Source organism: Trifolium pratense, linkage group LG2 (assembly GCF_020283565.1).
Source record: "Trifolium pratense cultivar HEN17-A07 linkage group LG2, ARS_RC_1.1, whole genome shotgun sequence".
In the NCBI taxonomy this organism is placed as follows: Eukaryota; Viridiplantae; Streptophyta; class Magnoliopsida; order Fabales; family Fabaceae; genus Trifolium; species Trifolium pratense.
Genome location: NC_060060.1, coordinates 41,728,672 through 41,752,892, shown reverse-complemented (window position 1 = coordinate 41,752,892; position 24,221 = coordinate 41,728,672). Strand labels below are relative to the sequence as shown.

At 32.2% G+C, this 24,221-nt stretch overlaps 3 protein-coding genes and 1 long non-coding RNA gene across 4 annotated transcripts; 2 read left to right on the top strand and 2 right to left on the bottom strand.

Moving 5' to 3' along the window:
• Window positions 1-1,029: 1,029 nt before the first annotated feature.
• LOC123908157 (V-type proton ATPase subunit E-like) lies at window positions 1,030-5,778 on the top strand. Its single transcript, XM_045958699.1, has 6 exons — window positions 1,030-1,293; window positions 1,441-1,541; window positions 2,333-2,489; window positions 3,034-3,230; window positions 3,526-3,625; window positions 5,335-5,778. Exons 1-6 carry the CDS (start codon window positions 1,192-1,194, stop codon window positions 5,368-5,370), a joined length of 693 nt encoding a protein of 230 aa, XP_045814655.1. The 5' UTR covers window positions 1,030-1,191; the 3' UTR covers window positions 5,371-5,778.
• Window positions 5,779-8,014: 2,236 nt separating this feature from the next.
• Window positions 8,015-8,985, top strand: LOC123909091. The gene is made up of 2 exons (XR_006809817.1): window positions 8,015-8,649; window positions 8,735-8,985. It is a non-coding gene; the product is annotated as an uncharacterized LOC123909091 (long non-coding RNA).
• A 6,850-nt stretch (window positions 8,986-15,835) lies between these two features.
• On the bottom strand, window positions 15,836-17,302 carry LOC123908823. Its single transcript, XM_045959552.1, has 3 exons — window positions 17,018-17,302; window positions 16,123-16,255; window positions 15,836-16,003 (listed from the first exon to the last, which is right to left on the bottom strand). Exons 1-3 carry the CDS (start codon window positions 17,176-17,178, stop codon window positions 15,947-15,949), a joined length of 351 nt encoding a protein of 116 aa, XP_045815508.1. The 5' UTR covers window positions 17,179-17,302; the 3' UTR covers window positions 15,836-15,946.
• A 941-nt stretch (window positions 17,303-18,243) lies between these two features.
• On the bottom strand, window positions 18,244-23,018 carry LOC123909484 (uncharacterized protein At5g41620-like). Its single transcript, XM_045960325.1, has 3 exons — window positions 22,410-23,018; window positions 20,152-20,277; window positions 18,244-20,054 (listed from the first exon to the last, which is right to left on the bottom strand). Exons 1-3 carry the CDS (start codon window positions 22,836-22,838, stop codon window positions 18,546-18,548), a joined length of 2,064 nt encoding a protein of 687 aa, XP_045816281.1. The 5' UTR covers window positions 22,839-23,018; the 3' UTR covers window positions 18,244-18,545.
• Window positions 23,019-24,221: the final 1,203 nt, after the last annotated feature.

Sequence of the window (24,221 nt, the reverse complement as noted above, 5' to 3'; positions counted from 1 at the left end):
TATACCGGTGTGAGTGAGGCGAAATAGAGAGAGTAAGTGAAATAATACATATCAGTACATTTTTTTCAAGTATCTTCAAATTTATAGTTGCCAACTTTTTTAAAAAAATTTGGATTGATTTCACCATATCGTTATTAAAAAAAAAGAAGTAACAAAAATAGTTAGTTACTTCATCTGTTCTAACAATATCAAAATGGACAGTGTTAACGAAATATAAATTATAAATTTGCTAACCTCGTTTGGAACATATATAGTTAAGAAAGCTCCTAAAATTTCACTTTCAATGACATATTTACTTGAAGTCATTGTGTGATATTTGAAGTTTAGAAATGAAGTTGAAGTTTAGTTGAAACTTGAAAGATTTTTCATTTGTATTGTGAATATTGATTGGTTTATAAACTTGAAAAGGTAACATGATGACAAATTGTGAAAAGATATAAGATTCACTATTGGAAAGACATAATATTCATTGTACATTTATGACAATAAAAAGATAACCACAAAATATAATATAATATATTCACATAATCAAAAGTTCATAAAAATAAAGTTGGGTCAATTTGTATTCAACATAAAATATACAAATTTTACACTCACGAATTAATTAATTTTTGTAAGGAATTAATTAAATCTAATCACATCAAATAAAGATTTTGATAAAAATGGACCAAACCCAACCCACAAATACTCTTAATATTCGGTCAAAGAATAAAAAATCTCCTAATATTGACCACATTTACACAAATTTAATTATTTAAGTCATATTTACTATTCCCTCCGTGATAATATATAAGCAAAAATTAATTTTTTAAATTCATTGCATATTTAATGTATATATTTTATAATATAAATCAACTACGTTAAATATACATTGAACCTAAAAATATGACTTTTGATTATATATTGTCACGGATGGGTATCTTCTAAGCAAGGAAAAGAAGAAAAAAAAAAGGTAAAATTAAAATAAAAAAAATGGCGAAATTATTAGCAGTATTTTTTATTTATTTTTTTGACGAAATTATTAGCAGTATGTTGCCAAGGTGTATAGTAAAAAAGGCATTGTCCCAATCACATTCTTCTCATCCACAAAGCACTATCGACGAAGGGCACGTATATCCTCTGTAACAGTTTCTCTATTCTCTCTCTCGATCGATCGATCTTCTCCGATTCGATTCCACGATCTCCGTCAAAATGAACGACGCCGATGTCTCCAAGCAAATCCAGCAGATGGTCAGATTCATCCGCCAAGAAGCCGAAGAGAAAGCCAACGAGATCTCTGTTTCCGCCGAAGAAGTACATCACTTCACTTTTCCGATCCATTTCACTATTCCATAACTATTTTACTCTAGATCGTTATTTTCTTACTTAATCGATTTCAATTTCATCGAATCGCTTTGAAATTGTTAATTTAGTTCGGCTACACTCTGTTTTTTGTTGTAGGAATTCAACATCGAGAAGTTGCAGTTGGTTGAGGCTGACAAGAAGAAGATCCGTCAAGAGTATGAGCGCAAGGAGAAGCAAGTTGATGTTAGGAAGAAGATGTAATGTACTCTATGCCTTTTACACGATTTTAATTTTCATCTCTAGATTTGAAAAATTTGTATGGTTATTTTGTTTGTTGTTATTTACATATGCAAATGCTTTCTGGCTATGAATTCTCAATTTTAAACTAAACATGTATTCAATATTCATATAGTTCTTGGTTCTTACGTGTGTTAGTGACACATAGATTATAATTGTGATCTTTACTCACAGAACATTTTTAAAGCTCAACGGATCGCGCCAATACTATTTACCCAGACGTATTAATCATTTCATTACCGAAATATTGGTATAGAATAAACCATCAGTTTAGCCCCTAAACTATCACTCTCTCTTCGGTTTAGTCCCCAAATTATATAGATACAATAAGTAGTGCTTGAAATATATGAAATCTGGCATTTTAGTCCCTAAAGTAGATCCTAAAGTAATGAAATCTGTCAATTTAGTCCGAGCCATTAAGATGTTAGAGACTAAATTGACGGATTTTCATATACTTTAGGATCTACTTAATATATTTACATAGTTTGGGAACTAAATTGGAGAGAATGTGATAGTTTAGCGACTAAATAGATGGCTTATTTGAGGAAATATTGGTTTAATTGGATTTGATATTTTGCCTAGTACGATGATTGGAGATATTATTTTCTTATAAGTGAGTGAGATTTAGAGTTTACTTTTGTTGGGGTTTAGTTTTTTTCTTAGTCAAATGCTTTGTATTTCTGTTCTTCTAACTTGAAAAATGGTGGTAGTTGAGAAGATTTAAATTTTCACACACATTTGTTTGCTGCAGTGAGTACTCTATGCAGTTGAATGCTTCACGGTTAAAAGTTCTGCAAGCTCAAGATGATGTGGTTAATAAAATGAAAGAGGATGCAGCCAAGGAACTGTTGAGTGTGAGTCGTGATCATCATGTGTACAAAAACCTTCTAAAAGATCTCGTTATTCAGGTCAGTTAAAGTTTGAATATTGCACATTGTAGTTGTATGCCTGTTTTTTCCAAGTATAATTTGAATAGGAACCTGGAATTTTATAAGAATATGTAATGAGGAGTTCCCTTAATTTACCAAAACTTTGAGGCTTTGTTTGCGAGTCGGTTTTTGGAAGGAAGGTGAGGACTTATTTTTATTTTTTGTTTAAATTAAGATCACTATAAAATGTTTTTTTAAAAATAATTATAAGAACATGATTAATGATCACATAATACTTAAATCAAACTTAGATCACTTTAAAAAAAAAAACATTTTATAGTGTTCTTAATTTAAAAAGAAAAACAAGTCCTCCCCTCACCTCCACCCCCCCAAAAAAATAAACAAACCAACTTCACAAACAAAACCTGAGGGTCTACATCTCCTATACTCAAAATGCCACAACCCTTTCTCAGATGACAAGATAGTCTCCTTCTCATCCTTATTGTTTATATCTTTGACTATTATTTATAACCCACTTTGTGTATGTAAACATGGAATTAAATATAATGATTGTATTTTACAGAGTTTGCTAAGGCTGAAAGAACCTTCTGTCCTATTGAGGTGTCGGAAAGAGGACCTGCACTTGGTAGAGAATGTGTTGGATTCAGCTGCTAAGGAGTATGCTGAAAAGGCAAATGTTCATGTACCTGAGATTGTTGTTGATAAGGATGTCTATCTTCCACCTGCCCCCAGCCATCACAATCCCCATGATCTCCACTGGTAATGTTACAGTTAAAATTAAATCCAGAATAACTGTTCATGCTTAAAACTATACATTATGCGGGATTTCTGGGTAGGGAATTGTCATGGAAGTGTCTAGCTCTGTTAGTCAAGGGCTTGCACCTAGTTCTGTCACTGGTTGAACTTGTTTTACTTGGTTGGTTGTGTTGTGATATTATCTTAGGGTTAAAAAGAATAGCCATTTCTAATCTTAAACAAAACTAGTTTTTCCTGTTTCTATAGTTGACTAAGGATGTTTCCTGATATTGTATTATTTGTTATTTGTTATCTTCAGCTCTGGAGGTGTGGTATTGGCTTCTCATGATGGCAAGATTGTGTTTGAAAATACACTTGATGCGCGTTTGGATGTAGTGTTCCGGAACAAACTCCCAGAGGTAAGTTTTTGCTATATAATAGACTTTTTGCTCACTAGCATTTTGCACATTGATTGTCTTGTTCTTTGTAGTGTAGTGTCATTTATGTTAGATATTTGCTTCTTAATTGTTTGTATCATTGAGACTCAACTGGAAAGCTATAGTGGATGTTTGGTTTCAATTCTGGAGCATCCAGAATTGATTCTGGACGTGTAGAATTGATTCTGACTTGTTTGGTTTCTCAAAAGTAGAATTGATTCTGCCTCCAGAATTGATTCTACTTGAAGCTAGAAATCGTAGCTTCTGATTCTAGAATTGATTTTTACACTCAAATTTTTTGTTCAACTCACTTTTTCATGAATATATCCAAACATAAACCACTTCAGCTTAAAATCAATTTTGGCCAGAATCAATTTTACAGAATCAATTCTGCCAAAATCAATTCTCTCCGCCGCAGAACCAAACACACGCATAGTTGTTGTCAAGACAATCATTCTTCTATAATACTCTATGTTAAAAAACGCTGGATTTTTTTTTTTTTGAAATGAAATACTTGAACTTGGGCATGTAACAGGAATAAGGGACTGTATAAAGGGTCAGAAGGGATATAAGAATTAAAGTTGGGTGTTGAATAAATAAAAGGATGAAATTCTTCAAACAAAACTCTGCAAGCTAACCATCAACCATTGCTCAGATTATTTCTAGCACTGGTGACTCGTGTTTCTTTTTCAATATTTTTTTTTTCTCCTTTGGTGATACCTGCACTTCATTTTTTCAATATTATATATTTTCAATGTTAGTTAAAATATTATGATCATTGATCATAACTTGTACTTTATTTCTCCTTCTTAAATAGAGACGACCCACCTTAGCATTACTGCCCAACTTCCTTCCTCTTCCCTCTTTTGTTTGTTGAGTTTTTTCATACTATGTTAACATACTCTGGTACATTTTTAGAGTGTCATCTGTCTCATCGGAATTTTGCACCGTGAATATCTGTGTAATTTTATTTAGTTGATGTGTTGATCGTCAGTACTTATGTTGGATGCATCATGCAAGTGCTTTGGGTGTGAGAATTTGAGAAAAGACATGGATTCCTGGGGTTAGCCGTGTACAATGTGATTTTTTTTTTTTGGAAAACTTGGTATCGAGCCTTACGACTGACTAATCCAAGGGGACCAAATCCCACCGCCCACTTGTGGGGTCCTGTTTAAAACTAGAGTTTTTTTTCCTCTGTATGGACTTAGCCCACCGAAATTGGCACCAGGGGAATCAAACCTGAGACCTTGAGAGGAGCATACTCCAAGGACCCAAGCCAACACCACTAGACCAACCCCACAAGACCAACCCCAAGTGGGTTCCATGTACAATGTGATTAAATTAGTGTCTTTGTTCCTGAAAATATTTAAAGTACATGTACTCAATGTTCACAAAAAAAGATTAGATAGAAGTCATAAAAAGTAGTTTTTACACTAGGTTGAAAATTTACTGTTTCACATCAATTTACTTTTGGAGTACAGACATAAATTAGTTCATTCTAAACCCAATTTGCTAAATTAAGTTCATTTATAATTACAATAGTCAAATACTTCCATAAATTCGCACATAATTAGTTATTTATGATTCTATTTTTTTTTTTTTTGAGAAAATAACCATAACATAATGCAGAGGAGTATTGATGGTACAATCTACAGGCTTATTAAATATTTGTTATTTGTTTCTTGCTACAGATCCGCAGGCAGCTCTTTGCACAAGTTGCTGTTTGAAGACTTTGGTTATATTTATAATTTATTGCAAAGACTGATGTGAGCGGACGATATGTTGTGCCATTGCTCTTGTAAACAGAGTATTGTTGTTCTTTAGTTGCTTCATTTTTTGTGTCGCTCATTTCACTTTCGTATTTAATGGGGTATGCGATGATGCTTGTGAAGTTTAGCGATAAATGTTCTCAGCTAAATAAATAGTGCTTGGTGCTGCTAAAGCTTATTGCTGCTATTAGCTTTTCCGGTGATGAAGTAGCTAATCCATTGGACATTGCTGTCACCATGTGATAGAAAAACAATTGCTCTCTTATTATTATGTTTATCATCATGCGAATAAATAATGTGCGTGAAAAATTAGTGAAAACTTCTACATTCAGTCCAATTTAAATGCTTGTTCACTCTTTCCTGCTACGAGCTTCAACTATTCCTAAGCACATTTCTATCCATAGCAGTAGAATTACATGTCTTAATCCCTATGTTTGGAACCGCAGTAGAAGGAAATTTTTTATGCTGAGGATGGTGAATGATGGAGCATAATAAAATTTTATTTCATTTTTTTTACCTCTTTCTCACTTGGTGTCTGAATTTTTGCGTTTAAATAACACGACTTTTATTAATATGTGATTTTTTTTCTTCACAAGATCCTTTTGTTAGGGATATCTTGTTGGAGGTAATATCAGGTACTTAATTAGTTTGCTTTTTTGTGAACAGTTTAAACACTCTTTTAAGTTTCTTTCGCTAAATTCTCAACTTTGTTGTAATTGTGATTATAATAATAGTTTTCATAAACTCAAAATTGGAGTTTATTTTCGGATGTTGATTTCTATACCCCCTAAACTCTTCGCTTTTAAGTGTATTTCCTCTTTGATTATGCCTGTCTTGATCATCTTTATTGCCGCGTTCAATTTTTAATTTTATTTTATATAAATTACTCCTTTTTTTTAATAATTTAGGATATTTATTTAACAATCCATAAAAATAAATAATATACATGTGAAATAAAAACTAATTAAAAATTATTTGTAGATATAACATGTGAATTTATTTATGTTATTTGTTCTTGTTCTTGGTGGTAAAATAAATATCTCAAAATTATAGTAGAGTAAACCTCACCAAAATAAAACTAGTTATGTAGTATTTCACAAGTTGGCTGATTGAGTTGATGGATGGACAGGTCAGTAAAAAAGCTTTGACAAGACGAATGAAAAGAAATGGCAATAATAAATTAATTAAAACTGCAAAGAAAGGGCAATAATTACCAAAGAGGTCTCACATCCTTATTCCATATTTGTCAGCAGCTTTTGTTCATCACAGTGATGATTGATAAGACATACTGTAGATTGTAAATTATTTTTTTCATTATAATTTTTAATTATCAAGTATGAAATTTTTATTGTCGTTAGCGATTACGAATCTCCGTTAAGAAATTTATGGGACACACAAAGTGGATTCTTTCATCCCAATGAAATTTTTTTCATATGTATGGGTTAAAAATCGAATCCTAATCACATGTTCCAAGAAACCAAAATCCTTACTACTTTAGCAATTATTGGTTTACAAATTTATTCAGGTTACTTCAAAAATATTAATCATGTGAAAATGTCATACAATACTTTGAAAATAAATACTTTCAGTTTGACTGGTAATAAAAAAAAGGGGGGAGGAGATGGGATTGCACTGTTTATGGATTGAACCAGATTTAAGTGTTAAACGATGCACCCGGTGTACTTGTTAAACATACCAAAAATAGAAATAAAACATAAAATTAATGTTAATAAAACAACTTTTTACACTTTCGATGTATTGAATGAACAAGTTTCAAGACAAAATTTCTTTTTTGGTATGCTTAACTAATGCACCGGGTCACTGTTTAACATTTCCCTAAAATTAATGAGGTGAAAATGTCATACAATACTTCAAAAATAAATATACTTCAAATATTTGTGATCATACAAGAATTATTGCTCTATGGTCATGTATTCCTTTCTTTTTCTTTTTCTCTGAGCACCACCCTTCTTTTATTTCTTTTTGTTTTAAATATAATTCAAGCTCGAGACTCTTCTCATGATGCAGAAAACTAATTGGTACTACAAGAATGTATAGGACTAATGTTCTGAGGCAAGGAGAATAGGAATAACTTCCTTTCCATTATTAAAAAAAAAATGGTCATTTGTTTTGGTTTTGCTTCCGGTTTCATATTTTATGCATGCCGGAAAACTATTTATTTATTATCTTTACTTTAAAACAAATTATTTATTTGATTTTTTTTACGCATATTATTTATTTGATAGGAGTTTTTTTTTTTAAAGTAATTATAGTAAAATATTTTTTTGTTTTCACCACTGGTATCCAACATACTGGACCGTCTAATCTAGTTCAAGGTCAGTTATGGCATCAACTGGTTTCAGTCTCCTTCAGATTGCAGTTGCGGGGATCTAACTGTGATCCTCCCTACCAAATTCAGCGATAATAACTACTGAACCAACTAACGATCGATAATTATAGTAAAATAATTTATGTGATGAACCTAATCAAATACTACTTAATTTAATCATCATCTATAGTACTATTAGTACACTTCCTATTGTAAGCTTATAAAAGGCCCTTTAGTTCCTTCCTTGCTACTATGAGCTAGCTACTTGCTATGTATAGTTTCTCTCTTCCAAATGGAATTAATATCTTCCTAAATCTTTATTTCAATTTCCCTTCTCATAAATTGTGTGACCAAATATATATACCACTTTATTACCTTGATGTGATTTTGTATGTTAATGATAAGGATCAATGTTCTTCATCTTAATGAGGTAGCATAATTATATGCATGGTTCGTGAGGTAAGAGAGCTTTCTTTAGTCCACTCATGGGTGGCAATAAGATATCAATTAGCTGCTGACTCATTCATCCAAATGTTGAGTGAATATATAGATACAATATACTCATCAAATGAGTGAATGATGCGGGAGACAAATTGAATCTTAAGTTTCCTATACTTGGACTGAAGGGAGCTCCCTTTTCTTCCTTTCTATCTATCTCTCTCTCACTTTATTATTCTTATCATCTTAGATAGCCTCATGCTCTTTTCTTTTGGATTAAATTTATTATCATGCAAATTTTGGTTAATTAAATTATGTAGAATATTAATAAATTAATGCTCTTATAGTCATTTATACTCTCTCCAAAAGTTGCTAATCAAGATTTTTTGAGCATATTATCTCCAAAAAAAACAAAAGATTTGATTTGGTGCATTTATGTAAAAGGCACATTGAAAGCGTATGCGTACGAGGTATAAGCTATTTTTATTTTATTTTTGTTACTACTTTATGGTGTGGTTTCATATTTCACTTTTTCAATTGGGTTAATGTTTGCAGATGGTTTCAATATTATTGGCAACAAGTTTCCTGCTGGCTATGGATGTGCAAGTTTGTTCCATTAATCTTCCACTTCTACCAAGAACTAGCAATATATATATTCCATGAATCATATTTTCCTATGTTGTAACATTGTAATATTTTTCAATGTTTTACTTGTGAGAGATTAAACAATGTTCGGTAAAAAATTGTTTTACCCTTGTAATGTTTTTGGTTCTTAGTTTGCAAGATATGAAGTTTAAGATTTAGTACCTTAATTTATGCTGCTTCCGTCTTTAAATATAAGAGAAAAAATTATTTTTCTTATTCCAAAATATAATGAAAATACAAACAGTTATTTTTTTTAAGATTTTTTTTTCTAATTTGATGTTAAACTGTATTAGTGTATTTAAATTTTTTTTTTCTTTCAAACACTAAATCTAAAACCTAATACCAATTGTATTAATTAATATCTTTATATCTATGGTCTTCCGCACTGTTAGGAGTTTGTTTCTATCTTGAATCCGAAACATGGGAAATAGTATATATGAGACACACCATGGGAAAAGAGACCAACTATTAGCGGCATGTGTCCTGCCTTTTCAAGTCATGAAGTCTCTATTCATAGATTTAGTGGTCTCTTTTCCACTCACACAGAATCTAACATCACTTTCTTCATGTTATCATTAAATTGATCACTGCTCCATCTTTAGCCAACACAAGAATCAATCTTGTTTGTCATTAATTGCAAATTATAGGGGTATCTATTTTGCTAAGTAAATTTATTTTTCACTTAATTGTATGTTTGATCGGCTAACAGTGGTCCATTGTAGATAAGTGATCTACCAAATATGAATTTTATGAAATTCACTGTTGGATTGAAAGTTTATATCGTATAGATCATCCATAAATTTTTTGAAAATCATTTGATATGTTATTGAGATCCATCAACATTTACGTTATTTAATAAACCGTTAATCTTGATGTGTCTCAATAACATATCAAATGATTTTCAATTTTTCTATGGATGATTTATATGATATAAACTTTCAATTCAACGGTAGATTTTGTAAAATTCGTATTCGTTATAATAGTATTCATGACTGAAGTGGTCCATATTAGAATTTACCATGTTTGATCCATTACTTTTATTTTAGATCTTAATATAACCGTTTATGTTTAAAAAAAATTAAATTGGCCATTTTGATTAAATTTATATTTAAATGGTCCTACTCCTTGTGGCTAATAGAGTCACGTACGTGGATAAGTTAGAAGGGTGCTATGTGAAAAATTTAAACAAAATAAACTTAAAATTTAATTGAAAATTAAAAAATTTTAATGAAGATGATAAATTTATGTTCACTTCAATAATTTTTTTGACAGTATGTTGCTTCAATAATGTATTAGAGCAATTTGAAACATAAAATAAAGGTTAGGGCGAGTTCCTACAATGATTTTAGGGTTATCTACCTGACGATATTTTTATTATAGCTATTTATTCATGGTCCTAAGTATTCCTAAACTAGCTTTGTTTGGATGATAAAGAAAAGTGAAAGGAAAGAAAGTAAGAGGAAAGAATGTTGGAGGAATGGAAGCGAATAGAAAGTGAAATGAAATTTTAGTTGGTTGTTATGACTAATGCATTGTTTGGTTCTAGGGAAAGGGAATGGAAAGAAAGCATCAAGTAAAGAAAGTTAATTGGAAACCGTGCTTCCATTGTTTGGGTGCTGTGTCAGAAAGGAAAGAAAATGGTATTTGCGCGCGTCCCATGTTAAAAAACTTTCCTCCCAAAAATGCGAAGAAAGCATACCATTAACATTCAACAAATATAGGGTCCGTTTGGTAAAAATAAGCTATAAGCTAGCTGATAGCTGATAAGCTAGCTGATAGCTGAAAAGCTAGCTTATAGCTGATAGCTGAAAAGCTAGCTTATTGAAATTAAAGTGTTTGGTAAAATTAGCTTTTAAAGTGGTTATTAAATATAAAATTACATAATTGATAGTGGGTAGTTTATTTTTTAGAGTGGGTAGTTATTAAATTAAAGGGTAAAAATGGAATAAAGTGTAAAAAGCTATAAGCTATAAGCTCAAATGCTACTTGAAATAGCATCTGAAAAAAAGCTATAAGCTAGTACAAAAAGCTTGTTACCAAACACCTCTAATTTTTTGAAACAAGCTTATAAGCTCATATAATAAGCTATAAGCTAGCTTATTTGTGTTACCAAACAGAGCCATAACCTCAAAAAAAAAAAATCCAATGTGATAAAATGACAATATAATCCTCACATTAGTATATTTCTCTTTACCACACATGCATTTTCTTCATTACTAATTTTGTTTATGTGAATTTAAAATGACAATGATACCCTCAATAAAAATAAAATGTGATATTGGACAAAAAAATGGAAATATAATTTGGTTATTATTAAAATCAACATTTAATATAGTGTAAGACAAGTATAAAATATTAATAAACTAAACAATATTTTTATCACTTAAAAAAATAGTAATGAGTTTAAAAAAAATCAATAGTTAATATAAACGATTTAAACAAAATAATAATAAAGAGGTTTTTGTAATTTTTTCAATCTTTATGGATAGTTGTGTCATTTCATCCAAAAAGTAAATGTTCATCCACTTTCCGTCCAATTGTGGGTCGATCAATTTATGAGTGGGTCCCACCAAGAAACTGTCTTTCCTACCCTTTTTAATGGCAAACCAAACCATGGAAAATGGAATATTCTGCAATCTTTCTCTCCTTCCTCTTTCTTTCCTTCTAGTATCCCTAAAACCAAACAATGTGTTAGGGAATCAGAATCCCATAGTTCTCTTGTAAGTTGTGGTATGGTGTATTCTATGATTATTGGCTAGCAGGGTGTTAGACACTGATGTTAACTTTTCTGAATATTTGGTGAAAGAACGTGTCTTTCTCGTGTGTATGATGCCTTATATATAGACATGTCATAGAAATAGTAGTTAGAGTGGTTGAGAGAATCGTGGAGCTAGTGGAGGAAGTGGTATGAGGTATCTCACGTGCTCCTATTTTTCCGGACCTATCTTCCATGCGGCGTGACTAGGTCCCACCTTTATCGGATACCGTAGGAACACCAAGCTATTTTTCTGAGGCTTCCTTGACTCTTGGCATGACCGAGTCTCTACCTTGGCGATGTGTATCTTATTAAAGGGTCAACATATGCTTTGGACATATGAAAAAAATAACGGATCATGGTCACTCTAAGATTTTTGGGACTAGCCTGAAATAGGACCAAATATTTTAATATAAATTCATTTACAAATAGGAATATGTTCACCTTAAAATATTTGACTCTTATAAAATGAAACTCTTATCATTTAGATGACTACCGAGCAACCTGTTTATTTTATTTTTTTGTTAAGTTCTAGTGGCTAAACTTGTACACTTTAAGTGTGGAGAAATGAAGAATTCATGATTCTAATCTCGACCACTCCAATAATCACTGATAGCTACCAAATGAGCTATACTTGCATAACATAATTTTTTTAATAATTGTTTTTGAAATATAGAGGACCATTTTTGTAACACATTAAGGACGTGTCAACCGATTCACATGGAGGATGCAAACATTTTGTTTGATAAAGAGTTGTGAGAAGAACGGTTGAAGACATCATGGTTAGTGGATGTTATTTTTTTAGGAAACTTCAAAGAAAATTAGCTTCGTCATTTCTCTTTTTTTTTTCAAAATCTAATGTTGTTTCAAACATTGTACATCTTTGTATATATATTTTTTTGTACTTCTTTGTACACATTCACTCACTATGCCAATAATATGTTAACTAGGGATTGTTCAAAAAAAAATATGTTAACTAGGGAGAAGGGAGTAGCCTCAAACTATTGTGACCTAGATAACTTTTATTTGAGGCAAGCCAAAATGGAAATGTTACATAATGGAATAAGAGTTTATGTTAGTATTTGATGTGACAATAATAACATTATCATTGTTTGTCTCTTTATTAGTGGAGAACATATGGAAATGTTTAATGAAACATATGATATCCTTATTTGGTACTTAATTGCTAAAATTCTGCTTTAGCCATTAACGTCATTGGTTATTTTGCATTTCAATGAAGATGCCTCCAACATAGAATCATTCATATCCATCCATTCATCAAAAAGAAAAACAGCACTTGGTTCAATTCTCATTTATAGTTTTTTTGTGAGATATTTATTTAAGTCGGTTGGTCCGTTCTTCCTTCTTGTTCGATTCTTTATTTGTTGACACATACTGTCTTCAAAAAAAAAAAAGACACATACTCAATGCAACATAACGCATGGAATGTGCGACCCGTGCGAAAACACATGTATCATACTTTTTTTTTGTGTTTACAATGAAACAGATGATTGAATTCATGACTTCGTACATACTATCTAAATTCCTCAATATTAGAACAAATCTAGTGACTTGCATGTATCTTACTAGTTAAAAAGTAACTTATGTGAAATCATATTTGATTTACACATATTCCATTCATCGTTTAGATATTTACATAGGTAGTTATAACTTATACTAAATGATTTGATTAGAATATTGTATAATTTTTCATACCATTAGTGAATACTAACAACATTAACACAAAACATACCTTTTCAAAATAATTTGTCTTCAAATCGTTCATTTCAAACAATTTTTTTTTTTTTAATAATATCCATTTTAAAAATGATATCAATTGCCAGGTTAGTTTTTTAAAATATTAGGTGTAGCCGGTGGAAGAGTCTACCTAAAATATTAGGAAGAACTAAGCAATATTTATATTTAATAGGGTAGATCTTAATTAGTGTATATGTTTTGAATGGTTACATATTGAGAAAAAATTATCCCGTGGCCGTGGGAGCAAAAACTATTCAATGATACAAAATTGATGATTAGGAGGAAGATTTTTCAAACCAACTTCAACTAATCACTTTTTCTTTATGTTTTTTTACCAAAACTAGTGCACATTTTTTAAACTCCTTGGCAGCCTTCCAAATTTGGAAAGCCATGCTAGTTTTTCAATTGTTGTAGTCTCTCCAATTATACTCATTCATATTAAGAAAAAATTACTATTAAATGTTCTCAAACTACTCAAAAGACATTTCATTAAGGAAGAAAAACATTATAGTGTTGCCAAAAAACATGCTAGTGTTTCAATTGTTTGAGTCTAAAAAATATGGCAAAATTACATCACAGGTTTTTTATCTTATTTTTTTGTAACACTTTGGTCCTTTATCTTTTTTTTGTAACACGTTGGTCCTTTATCTTTTATTTGTAACACTTTAGTCCTTTATTTTTTTTATTTGTAACACTTTAGTCCTTTTTTTTGTAACACTTTGGTCCTTTATTTTTTATAAATAAATAAGATAAGGACCAAAGTGTTACAAAAAAAAAAGATAAAAGACCAAATTGTTACAAAAAAAAAAAGGACCAAACTGTTAAAAAAAATAAGATAAAGGACCTGTAGTGTAATTTTGCCAAAAAACATTATATTGTTGCTAAAAAACATGCTAGACTCTTTAATTATACGGACCCAACCCAATTATGGAAAGAGTTAGATGTTCTCAATCTACCCCAAAATACATTTTATTAAGGAAAACATTTTAATACTTCCCCAGTAAATCAGTAATATTATAGATTTTATTTTTGGTCAACTGTACTCAAAGATCTAAATTTAAAGGCTCTTTAAATTATGAATGCATTTGTTATTTTTTTTTTTTTTTTATAATAAAGAGGGCCTCGGCTAGGGAAGAAAGAAATTACAACGAGATTACACGAGGCTTAATATTCCCCCAACAAATCAAAAAGCAACGTATTACTAATTCTACTAGGACAAACATCAAAGAAATAAATCCCCGAGTCAATCGATGAAGAGTGATGAACAACTTCCCAATAAAGTTCAAGCAAACGACAAATTTTGTCAACTAGAGTCTATGTCCTTTTGAAGAGATGACTTGCACAACAACGAGAAAATCAACATGCAACTCAATGAATTTAAATTGCAACCTTCTGGCATATGAGTCCTTCAAACACTCATCATACCACATACGCATTACTAATACCAATATACAGGGCGAAACCTTCAAACTATTCACCATCACATCCTCTAATTATCCGACTGTGTTCAATCTCACCTAACCCACCGGAAAATTGATTAGTTATGTTAAATTCAAGAGTAAAAAAACGTATATAATATAAAATAGGAATAATAGGTGTTTACCGTCTGCAATGTGAGCAAGTTTTGGTTTACTCCACACGTAATATTATTTTTTCAATTATCCCATATAATATAAAGATTTTGTCGTTTATGCCCTCATACATCTTGTTCTCATAATGTAACTTGAAAATTCTAAAAAAAAAATTAGTCTTCTTAATTAAAAGTATGTCACCAATTAACATTCCATCTAAACAATTACTAGTTGACAATGCTGAAAGTAATGCCAGGATCTCACGAATCACTACTCTATACTGGGTATTAGCAATGCAATTAAATATTCAATAATTCACAGGATATTCCAACATCTCCAATTAAGGAATGGAAAGGACTAATCCCATTCCAAGCAGGTAGGTTTGTGTCACTTCTTTGCCTTGCTTTACTTTTCTCAGCATCAATATTCTTCAAACTTAGTGACTTAATTATGCACTTGTTGCAGTTGAAACTTTTCTACAAAAGCTGTACAAAAAATTAAAGGGGATTTCCTGTCACTTCTACCAGATAATGCCCCTTTTCCTTGATTTATTTTGCCTTATTCTCAGCCTCTCAGGATTGCATGCTTCACACGCCATGTACTACTGCTCTTATTGGCATTGGTAACCATTATCAACTATTGCAAGGAATCAAACAAATAAAAAGACACTTCACATGTTATCCCTATGTTTCGACCTGGATTCAATGCATTCAAATGAATATGCAGTTATGCATTGCAAGCCTTTAGATTTAAATTTTGATGGTCTAGATTTTAAAATGAATGACTGAGATTTACCTGCAGTCAAATAGTGACGGCATAGAATCCATTTATGTTCCCCAACGTATTAAAACAGTCACCATGATGAATTAAAACAACCAAATGGGAAAGAAAAAAAGAAAAGGAAAAGAAAAAGAAGCAACAACAGGCTAGTTGATTACAATTTGAATAATAATTTTAAAAAAAGAAAGAACACTATTGTATTTTTATACATATAATAAGAAAGAACACTATTGTTGGTAGTGAATATTTTCTGGTATCTTAAACAGGTTCATAGAGGCCTAAGACATGTCCATCAATGCACCTCATTGCTGCAACCTAATCACAAAGATAAATCACATCAAACTTTATCTTCTTCTCAATCCCCATTATCAAGGCTATGAAAAATATTTCCAAAACTAGTAGCATAGCATTGCATGATTTCATCATGACAGTACCTTTCCATGTACTTCATGTTTGATAGGTCCATCAAGTTCAGCTCCTAATGCAATAAGTTTAGTCACAGTACTGTGGATATCTGTCACTGTAAATGAAAGAAGCGAAGTGTATCCCTTCTGTGTGCTTTGGTCACTGTCAATTTCAATTCAATCACAAACAATCTCACCATTCACTCCACATGGCACATAGATTACAAAATTAATTTTGATATGTTTAATTTTTTTTTAAGTAGAATTGATTTGCCTTTATAATTGATTTTATTTTTAAGCTATAAATTATGATTCTAGAATTAATTTTTATATTTAAATTTATTGTTCAACTCACTTTTATATGAATGTATTCAAACATAAATAATTTTACGATTCGACTCAATTTTAGTCCAAATCAAATTTATAGGATCAATCACCGAAAATCAAAACTTCTCACTACAAAGCCACACATGCACTAAATATTTAATAACTTCCGAATACCAGCCACAACATTTAATACTTGACTCGAGAAATGCTCCAATTCAAGAAATGGTCTAAATATTTTTAGTAAAAAAAAACTTAATACATTACTCGACATTTTTATAATAATTAGAGAAATTGAAATAACTTGTTAACATCGTTGGTGTCTCACAGACGTGTTAAACACTAAACACATTCGATCAGACACCAACATGTGTTAGGCACGACAGGAGACATATATTCAATCATACACCGATATCTTTCTGAGACACCATACATTCAATTTGAAGTATCGGTGTTACAAAAGTACTATGTTAATAACACTGTAAAAATTAGACTTAACGGGAACATTGTGATTATAATTAAATCATAGTGACATATTATCGAACATGTGGTGGGCAATGTGATAAAAAGAAAGAATGTGAGCAAGAGTGAAGAAAATTACATGGGAGAATGCATGAGAGCGAGCTTAAGAGGACCAGATTGAAGTTCAGCCCAACGGAGAGTGCAAACGTTGACAGTGAAGTCTAAGCCTTCGGAGTAGAAACGAGCTGCTTTTGGAACGTCTTTGTGTAGTTGTAATAACCACCTGAACGACGCTGCCATCAGCGACCGATCAGACTCTGCGTTTCGCGAAAAACTTGCTTTGGTTTGAATTTGGATCTCACTCACTTCGTTGCTTTCAAATGGATTGGGCCAATGTTTCAATTTGGGTCTGCTGATTGACAAATTTGGGATCCATATAAAATTGTATTTATTTTCTTATTTTACACTAATGGTGCATGATTAACTGAATATTAATATTAATTTATTTACTATATAAAATATGAGCTTGTATCGATTAACTTGTTTTTATGCTTATGAAAAATAACTTATGCAAATAAATATGGCTCCCACTAACGAAAATTGTATTTTTGTAAGCTATTTTTTCATAAACTACATTGACAAACTAATAATAAAATAATACACAGAAACTTTTTTTTTTTGACTAAGTAATACATAGAAACTTATTTATTCGCATAAGCTCAAAAATAAATTAATTCAAACCGACCCTATATAAGAAACAAAAGCTGTTGGAGATGTAACTTTGAAAAATCTCAACAATATTTTTTTTTTTTTTGGTTTTCACCCTCTGGTTCCTAGGGGAAGGAGCCCTAGTAGTCCAGAGTTCGGGGCGAGTTCTGGCATCAAGTGATTCCAGTCACCTCTCAAATGCAGTTGCAGAGTATCGAATCGTGGTCCTCCCTATCAAGTCCAGCGCCAATCACCACTGAACCAACTAACATTTGGTAAAATCTCAACAATTTAATTTAATGATAAGTGTTGGTTTTTTTTGTCAGGTAGCCTGGCTAAAAGAAGTTCCACCTTTAAGGCGGATAAGTGGAGTGTCCGACGTTATTTGAATATTTAATCAAGAATATGGTTAATTGATGAAATTTCAAAATTGTTTTAAGAATATAAATAATTAAAATATACTTTGATTTAATATGTAATTATTTATTTTTGTAGAACATAACATCAACTCTCATAGAGATGAGAGTTATCAAAGGATGTAGTGTCTTGGTTTGACATGATACTTCTAACTTCTAATATAGACTTTATGCTCTAGAACACTTACCCCTCAACTCTAATATAGACTTTAAAGTTAGCATGTCAAACTGAAACAAGAGATGAACGAAAAAAATACATACTAAAGAAAGTATACAAAACTGTATATTGTTTTTACTTCTCATACGTCGATTCGATTAGTTTAACATGACACTTACATCTACAGAAGTATACAGAATAAACCCTCAACAAGAAATATGTTCCAGATACAGAGTTAAAATTATTAACAAAGTGAAAATTCCACATGAAAGGGAAGAGAGACAAGAGTGGAGAATGCAGAACAGTACTCGTAGTAACCACCATCACCATTACAAGATTCAAGTTCTGGCGAACTTATTGTCGAATTTTCCCGATTTCTTAATCCTCTAAAAGGACCCTTTAAAGCCCTTCAAACGTGATCGCTGCCCCTTTGATCTTGCTTCAAGAAGCTTTGCTTTCAAAGTATTGTCCTTTGATCCTGAATTCACTTTGGATGGCTCGGATATATCAAGAGTCGCCGTCCACTGCCTCACAGGGCTGGCCTGATTCCTCCATCCAGCATTGCTGCAGGATGCCTCACCATAATTATTATGTTCAGCGTGTATGTTACCACCCTCTGATGCCAAAAGTTGACCTCTTATGAGATTATCAATAATGTGGTTTTTACTGGTGCTGTGCAATTCATTTGAGTTGTTTTTTCTTTCAAAGCCACCATTTTCGCTAGTTTCAAAGTGTTCAGGCTCTTCAGATATTATAGTTCCTTCGACTAGCTTTGTATCTGTGGTCACCCCCTCCGCTGCGTCAAATGACTGGGACTTCTTATTTGAATTAGATGACAAGGCCCAAGCCATTTGTTCTCCAAACTTCACTTGCAAGCTAGACGGGATATGATTTTTAAACCCTTCTCGCGGTACTGGTTTTTTCTTCTTGACCTTGGATTTCAATGTCCCGTCAAGATTTTTGTCCACAATCTCTTCTTCGTGTACTTTAGATCCCATGTTGCTTGGCTTGTTCAACTCAAAACAATGTGAATCACTGCCTGCAGAATCATCGTCGTCGTCATCACCCACAGCTTGTGGTGCACTAACAATGTCATTCAGTGGTACAGATTCCAATGAGTTCCGGCGTTCCCTTACCACTGGATTTTCCGTATTCCTACTATTTTGTTTAGCTTTAATAAAAGTCTCTATTTCAAGGCTTAGTTTATCAACAATGGAATTCTTATCCGTAAAACCATTCTGAGCTGCTTCCAGTTGCATTTGCATACGTTCATCCAGCCATGATTCAGATATGTGGAGTACTAAACGATCTTGATCAGCTCTCTGAACCCAATCCTTCTCGGACTTTTGTTTCAGCGCATGCACCTCCTGCTCGTATTCATTTATTCCCCTAGCAAATTTGTCACAGAGGTTCTCTAATAATTTCCTTCTTGTTCTCTCTTGCTCCAAGTCTTTTAGAGCACTAGTAAGAGAAGACTTCATCTCAGAAAGCTCCCGAGCTAGTTTCCTATGTATGCTCTCTGACCGTTTTCTTAATTTCCTCTCGTCGCCAAGTTCTTCACGCACAGATTGAACAGCAGCGAGTAGTCGTTCCTGTTCTTTGCTCTTCCTGACCAATTTATCCTCTGCAATTTGCTTCATCAGGTCATCAACCTCATGTCGATCCGCCTGTCGGTCTCGAAGCAATTCTTTGACCCTGATACGTGTGTGATCTAGCTCTGTTTTTAATGTTTTTATCAATGATATGTTAGAAGCGTGCTGTTCTTCCAAGCTCCATATTCTGTTTAACACTTTTAACAGTTCTGTAGATGTTTTGAGACTATAATGTGGCTCACCAATCCTTCCCTTGAAGTCCAAGGAACTATTAGGAGTGGCTGCAGGATTATATGGTGTCATCTGCAACCCAAGAAAGGGAAAACACGGATACAATTCAGTATTACATATTGAACCAATTATACACAAAATAAGGGTTGGGGGAAGGATCGATGCTTACCTCCATGGAACTACCATAACTTGCAGGAGACAAGGGTTGTAATGCATGGTTGTTTCTCTCAATTGCCCGATGATGTTGCATTAGTGATGCTGCAACGTGCCTCCTCAAACTGCTTGCGCTAGCTGGCTGATGAAAGAGCACTTAAATATCAGTTTAAATGAACTATGGATGTGTTTCTTTTCAGAATGGTTGAAATGTCAGCTAGAATCACAAACACGAGGCGAGAAACAAATACAATATATGCAGACATAGGGACACTGTAAATTTTAAAAATTATGACACCAACACAGTTACAATGCAACACACAGAATGAGTACAAATTAATATAAAAACACAAACCCTAAATTAAGAGATAATAAATATCTGAAAGGCATCTTGTGTATATTGTCGTTTATCTAATTATGGTGACATTCCCATCTATACACTGGTGTAATAGTTTGAAAAATATAAGTGAAAAGATTACAAATAGAATTAGAAATAGTAAGTGATTGACATGTGTGTGTTTTTGTTCAACACGGATACCAGACGACGCAGTGCATGCTTCATAGAATGTCAATGAAAACTGCTTCTCCATAAGATTAGTGACGAAATGACAGTAAATGATTTTGTGTAAACATCTAATCATGTCGCAGTGTTTATAGATGAAATACTAAATTAAAAATAAAACATTTCATTTAAAACTCACAAGGAAACTATTAATTGATCTACAAGAAATGCAGGAAAAGGCATAAAATATAGAAGAAAATAGTAAACTTCGGCATTACAATGAATGAGATGGATATTTGCACACCTAGAACATAACCAAATCTCGTTTACAGTTTACATGGAAAATATAATAATGATGTTACTAAACGAGAGAAAAAGGTGCAACAGTGATTAAAATGAAGGATGATGGCAGTGAAAACATTTAGATCATTGTATCAGTTATAGATACAAAGTATAGGAAAATTTTAACATGGACCAGTGCTATAAGTGGTCCATTGTGGACCAGTTTTTAAAAAATATTTAAAATTTTAACTACAACATACATTGTTGTTTGAATGAAAGTATAAGTTAATGATCATCTTTATTATTACGACTAAAATAATGACTTAATTGATACCATTTTGACTAAAATAACGAAAAATAATAATGTAATCTGTATTAACCGACTTCAATCATGTCATTGTTTTAAGTTTTAACCGTAAAGACTAGGAGAGTTGTGATTTTTTATCTTAGAAAATATTGTCCACAATCATTAAAATTTAGAATAATTTTTAGCACTAGTCCACGGTAGACCACTTATAAAGATGATCCACCGTAGCACTAGCCACAGAGTATATCCCTAGACAAGGAGGAAAGGTGAAATTCTAAGGGGTAAAGGGGACAATGTCAGTCAATTCACATCTTCATGAAATGGGCAAAACTAGCAAGGCACATCAAGCTAGATTAAGAGCCTGTTTGGATAAACAACTTATAGCACAAACGGTTATCATGATAAACGCTTATGTACAAGCTTACATAAGTTATTTTTATATCAAAAGATAAAATGAAGATAACTTTTTTTTATATATGCTACGAGCTATTTTCATAAGCTATATATGAGAACTTACAAAAATAAGTTGAGAAAAACTTATCAAAACTGTCATAAGCTATTTTCATAAGTTCTCTCAAACAGTCTCACAAAACTAATGCTTGTAGATAAGCTTAAATAAGTCGATCAAAACAGACCCTAAGTAACTCGGTCCTTTGAAACAGAGAATGAAAAAAAAGCTTCAAATAAAGCATGAAAGCAACATTTATTATAATTCCACAACCTAGAACAACATAGATATATCTCTCTTATATCAGGATAATCAACCTAATGTTTCTTTTTTGAAGCAATTTAACCTAATTGTTTTTATTTTTTTTGACTTTCACCATCGGAATGGGGGTCAGTTCTGGCATCAAGTGGTTCAAGCCCCCTCACGATCGCAGTTGCGGGGATTTAACCACGGTCCTTCCAACCAAGTTCAGCGCCAATCAACACTGAACCAACTAAGGATTGATTAATTTAACCTAATGTTTCAACATATAATAAATATGGATAGGATAGGGATTAAAATAAATAAAATGATTAATAATCTCCAAATAGCAAGAACCAAATCAAAATAAAATGAAAGTCTCTAGATCATGGTATTAAAATATAAACATAACCTAAATTGGTGAATTGTAAAACCCTATAAAAATTCAAAATAGTAGGTACACTTCAGAAAGAGTAGAAAAAAAAAAGGTGAAACCTGATCAGGGGAACTAGGAGAAGCATCAGCTAAGAAATTAGAAATATCATGAGCTTTGTCGTTATAATGGCGGCGGCGAAGTCTAGAATCAGCGGCAACAGGACGATGCATTTGAAAAAGTGGAAAGTAATGGTTAAATTCCCAAAGAGCCGCCGCAAGCTTCCTAACAGAGACGGTGGGTAGTGTTTGGTAACGGTGGTGGTCCTGGTGAATAATAACGGAACTATTACTATTATTACTACACTGTTTGTTGTTATTATTATTATTATTATTATTATTAGGACTTGAAATCCGAAGTGTGAAAGAAGAAGAAGAGGGTAATGGGGTAGAAGGGGGCTTACTACTACTTTTCCCTACCACCAAAACCTCTCTCCTTAACTTTTGTCCCAATTTTGCCTTCTTTTCCGCTTTCACTTCCCTACTTTTCATCTCTCTCTCTCTCTCTCTCTCTCTCTCTCTCTCTCTCTCTCTCTCTCTCTCTCTCTCTCTCTCTCTCTCTCTTCAACTTTATGGCTGTGTGTGTGTCTGTCTTGTGTTGTGTGTGAGAGAGATTTCCTTTTCTTCTCTCTCTCATGAACTTGGTTTTATTACCTTTTATGTTTTTCTGTTATTGTTTTCTTTCTGATTTTGTTGCCACTTTAATTATTTGTAAATGTAATTATACCACTGTCTTCTTCCTAAAAGAGTTTGTTTCAGATTTTTCACAAAAAATCATTTTTTTAATTTCAAATAATGCATTGATTATCGAAAGTAATGTTATTGATTCAACTTTTTATATTTGGGGGTTATTTTATATTTCAGGTCAATTTAGTCTCTTAACGTTTATCTAAAATTGTCATTTTGGTCATTCAATGTTCACCTTCATTTTTGTTCCTTTTTACCTTCAATATGGTCCCTTCCATTTTGGCATCAAATTTTAAAAAGAAGTAACATGTATTGGTCAACAAAGTTAACAAAATGTCCACGGCATCACTATCAAACGGTTCTTTGATGAAAAATAACGTCAGAGACTATTCTGATTAACGGAAGTCACTTTCAGGAATTTTAAAATGTTTTTTGATGATTCAGGAATTACTATGACAGCGAATGCCACTTTCAAGAAGCAATGTGGCAGTTTACTCGCTTTTTTTTCTCGTTTTTTTCATACCAAACTTTACTAGTTGTTATCATGTTATGTTATGTTTTACTTTTGAGGCATTGGTGTTATATTGACACACATGACAAGGAAAGGATAAAACGGAAAAAATGGTAAAATTATTCTCCACTTTCACATTTCTTTGCTGATATGAGAAGACTCAAAAAAGTTGTGTCCCAACATTTTTTAATCCGTCGTCTCAGTTTCTTTCTCTCTCATTGCTTTTTTTTTCTTGTTCCAATTAAACAGTAAGTCCGATCTTATATTTGGGAAGTCATAGATTTAAGCTATGCTGGTATTCCTACACATTGTTTGTTTGAAGGGAAAATAGAAGGAAAGAAACTAAGGGAAAAAGCTCAAATTTCAATAATTGTTCCACGTTTGGTTGTAATAGAGAAGAGGAAAGAAAGATGATACTCTATTTAACATGCGGGTCCAGCAAAAATCCCTTCCTCTCAAAGTTGGACAGAAAACTCGCATAACATAAAATTCACCACTTTTTCATTTCATTTATGCCCTTAATATAAAATGCTTATTAGTGTGTAGTTCCAATATTGTGAATGCCACCAAATTAATGGTCATTTAACAGAGAAATGTCAAACTCTAAAAATAAAATAGAAAATTTGATTTAAGAAGGGCACCTACACAAAGGTTTTTCATGGGAAAAAGTTGTGTTA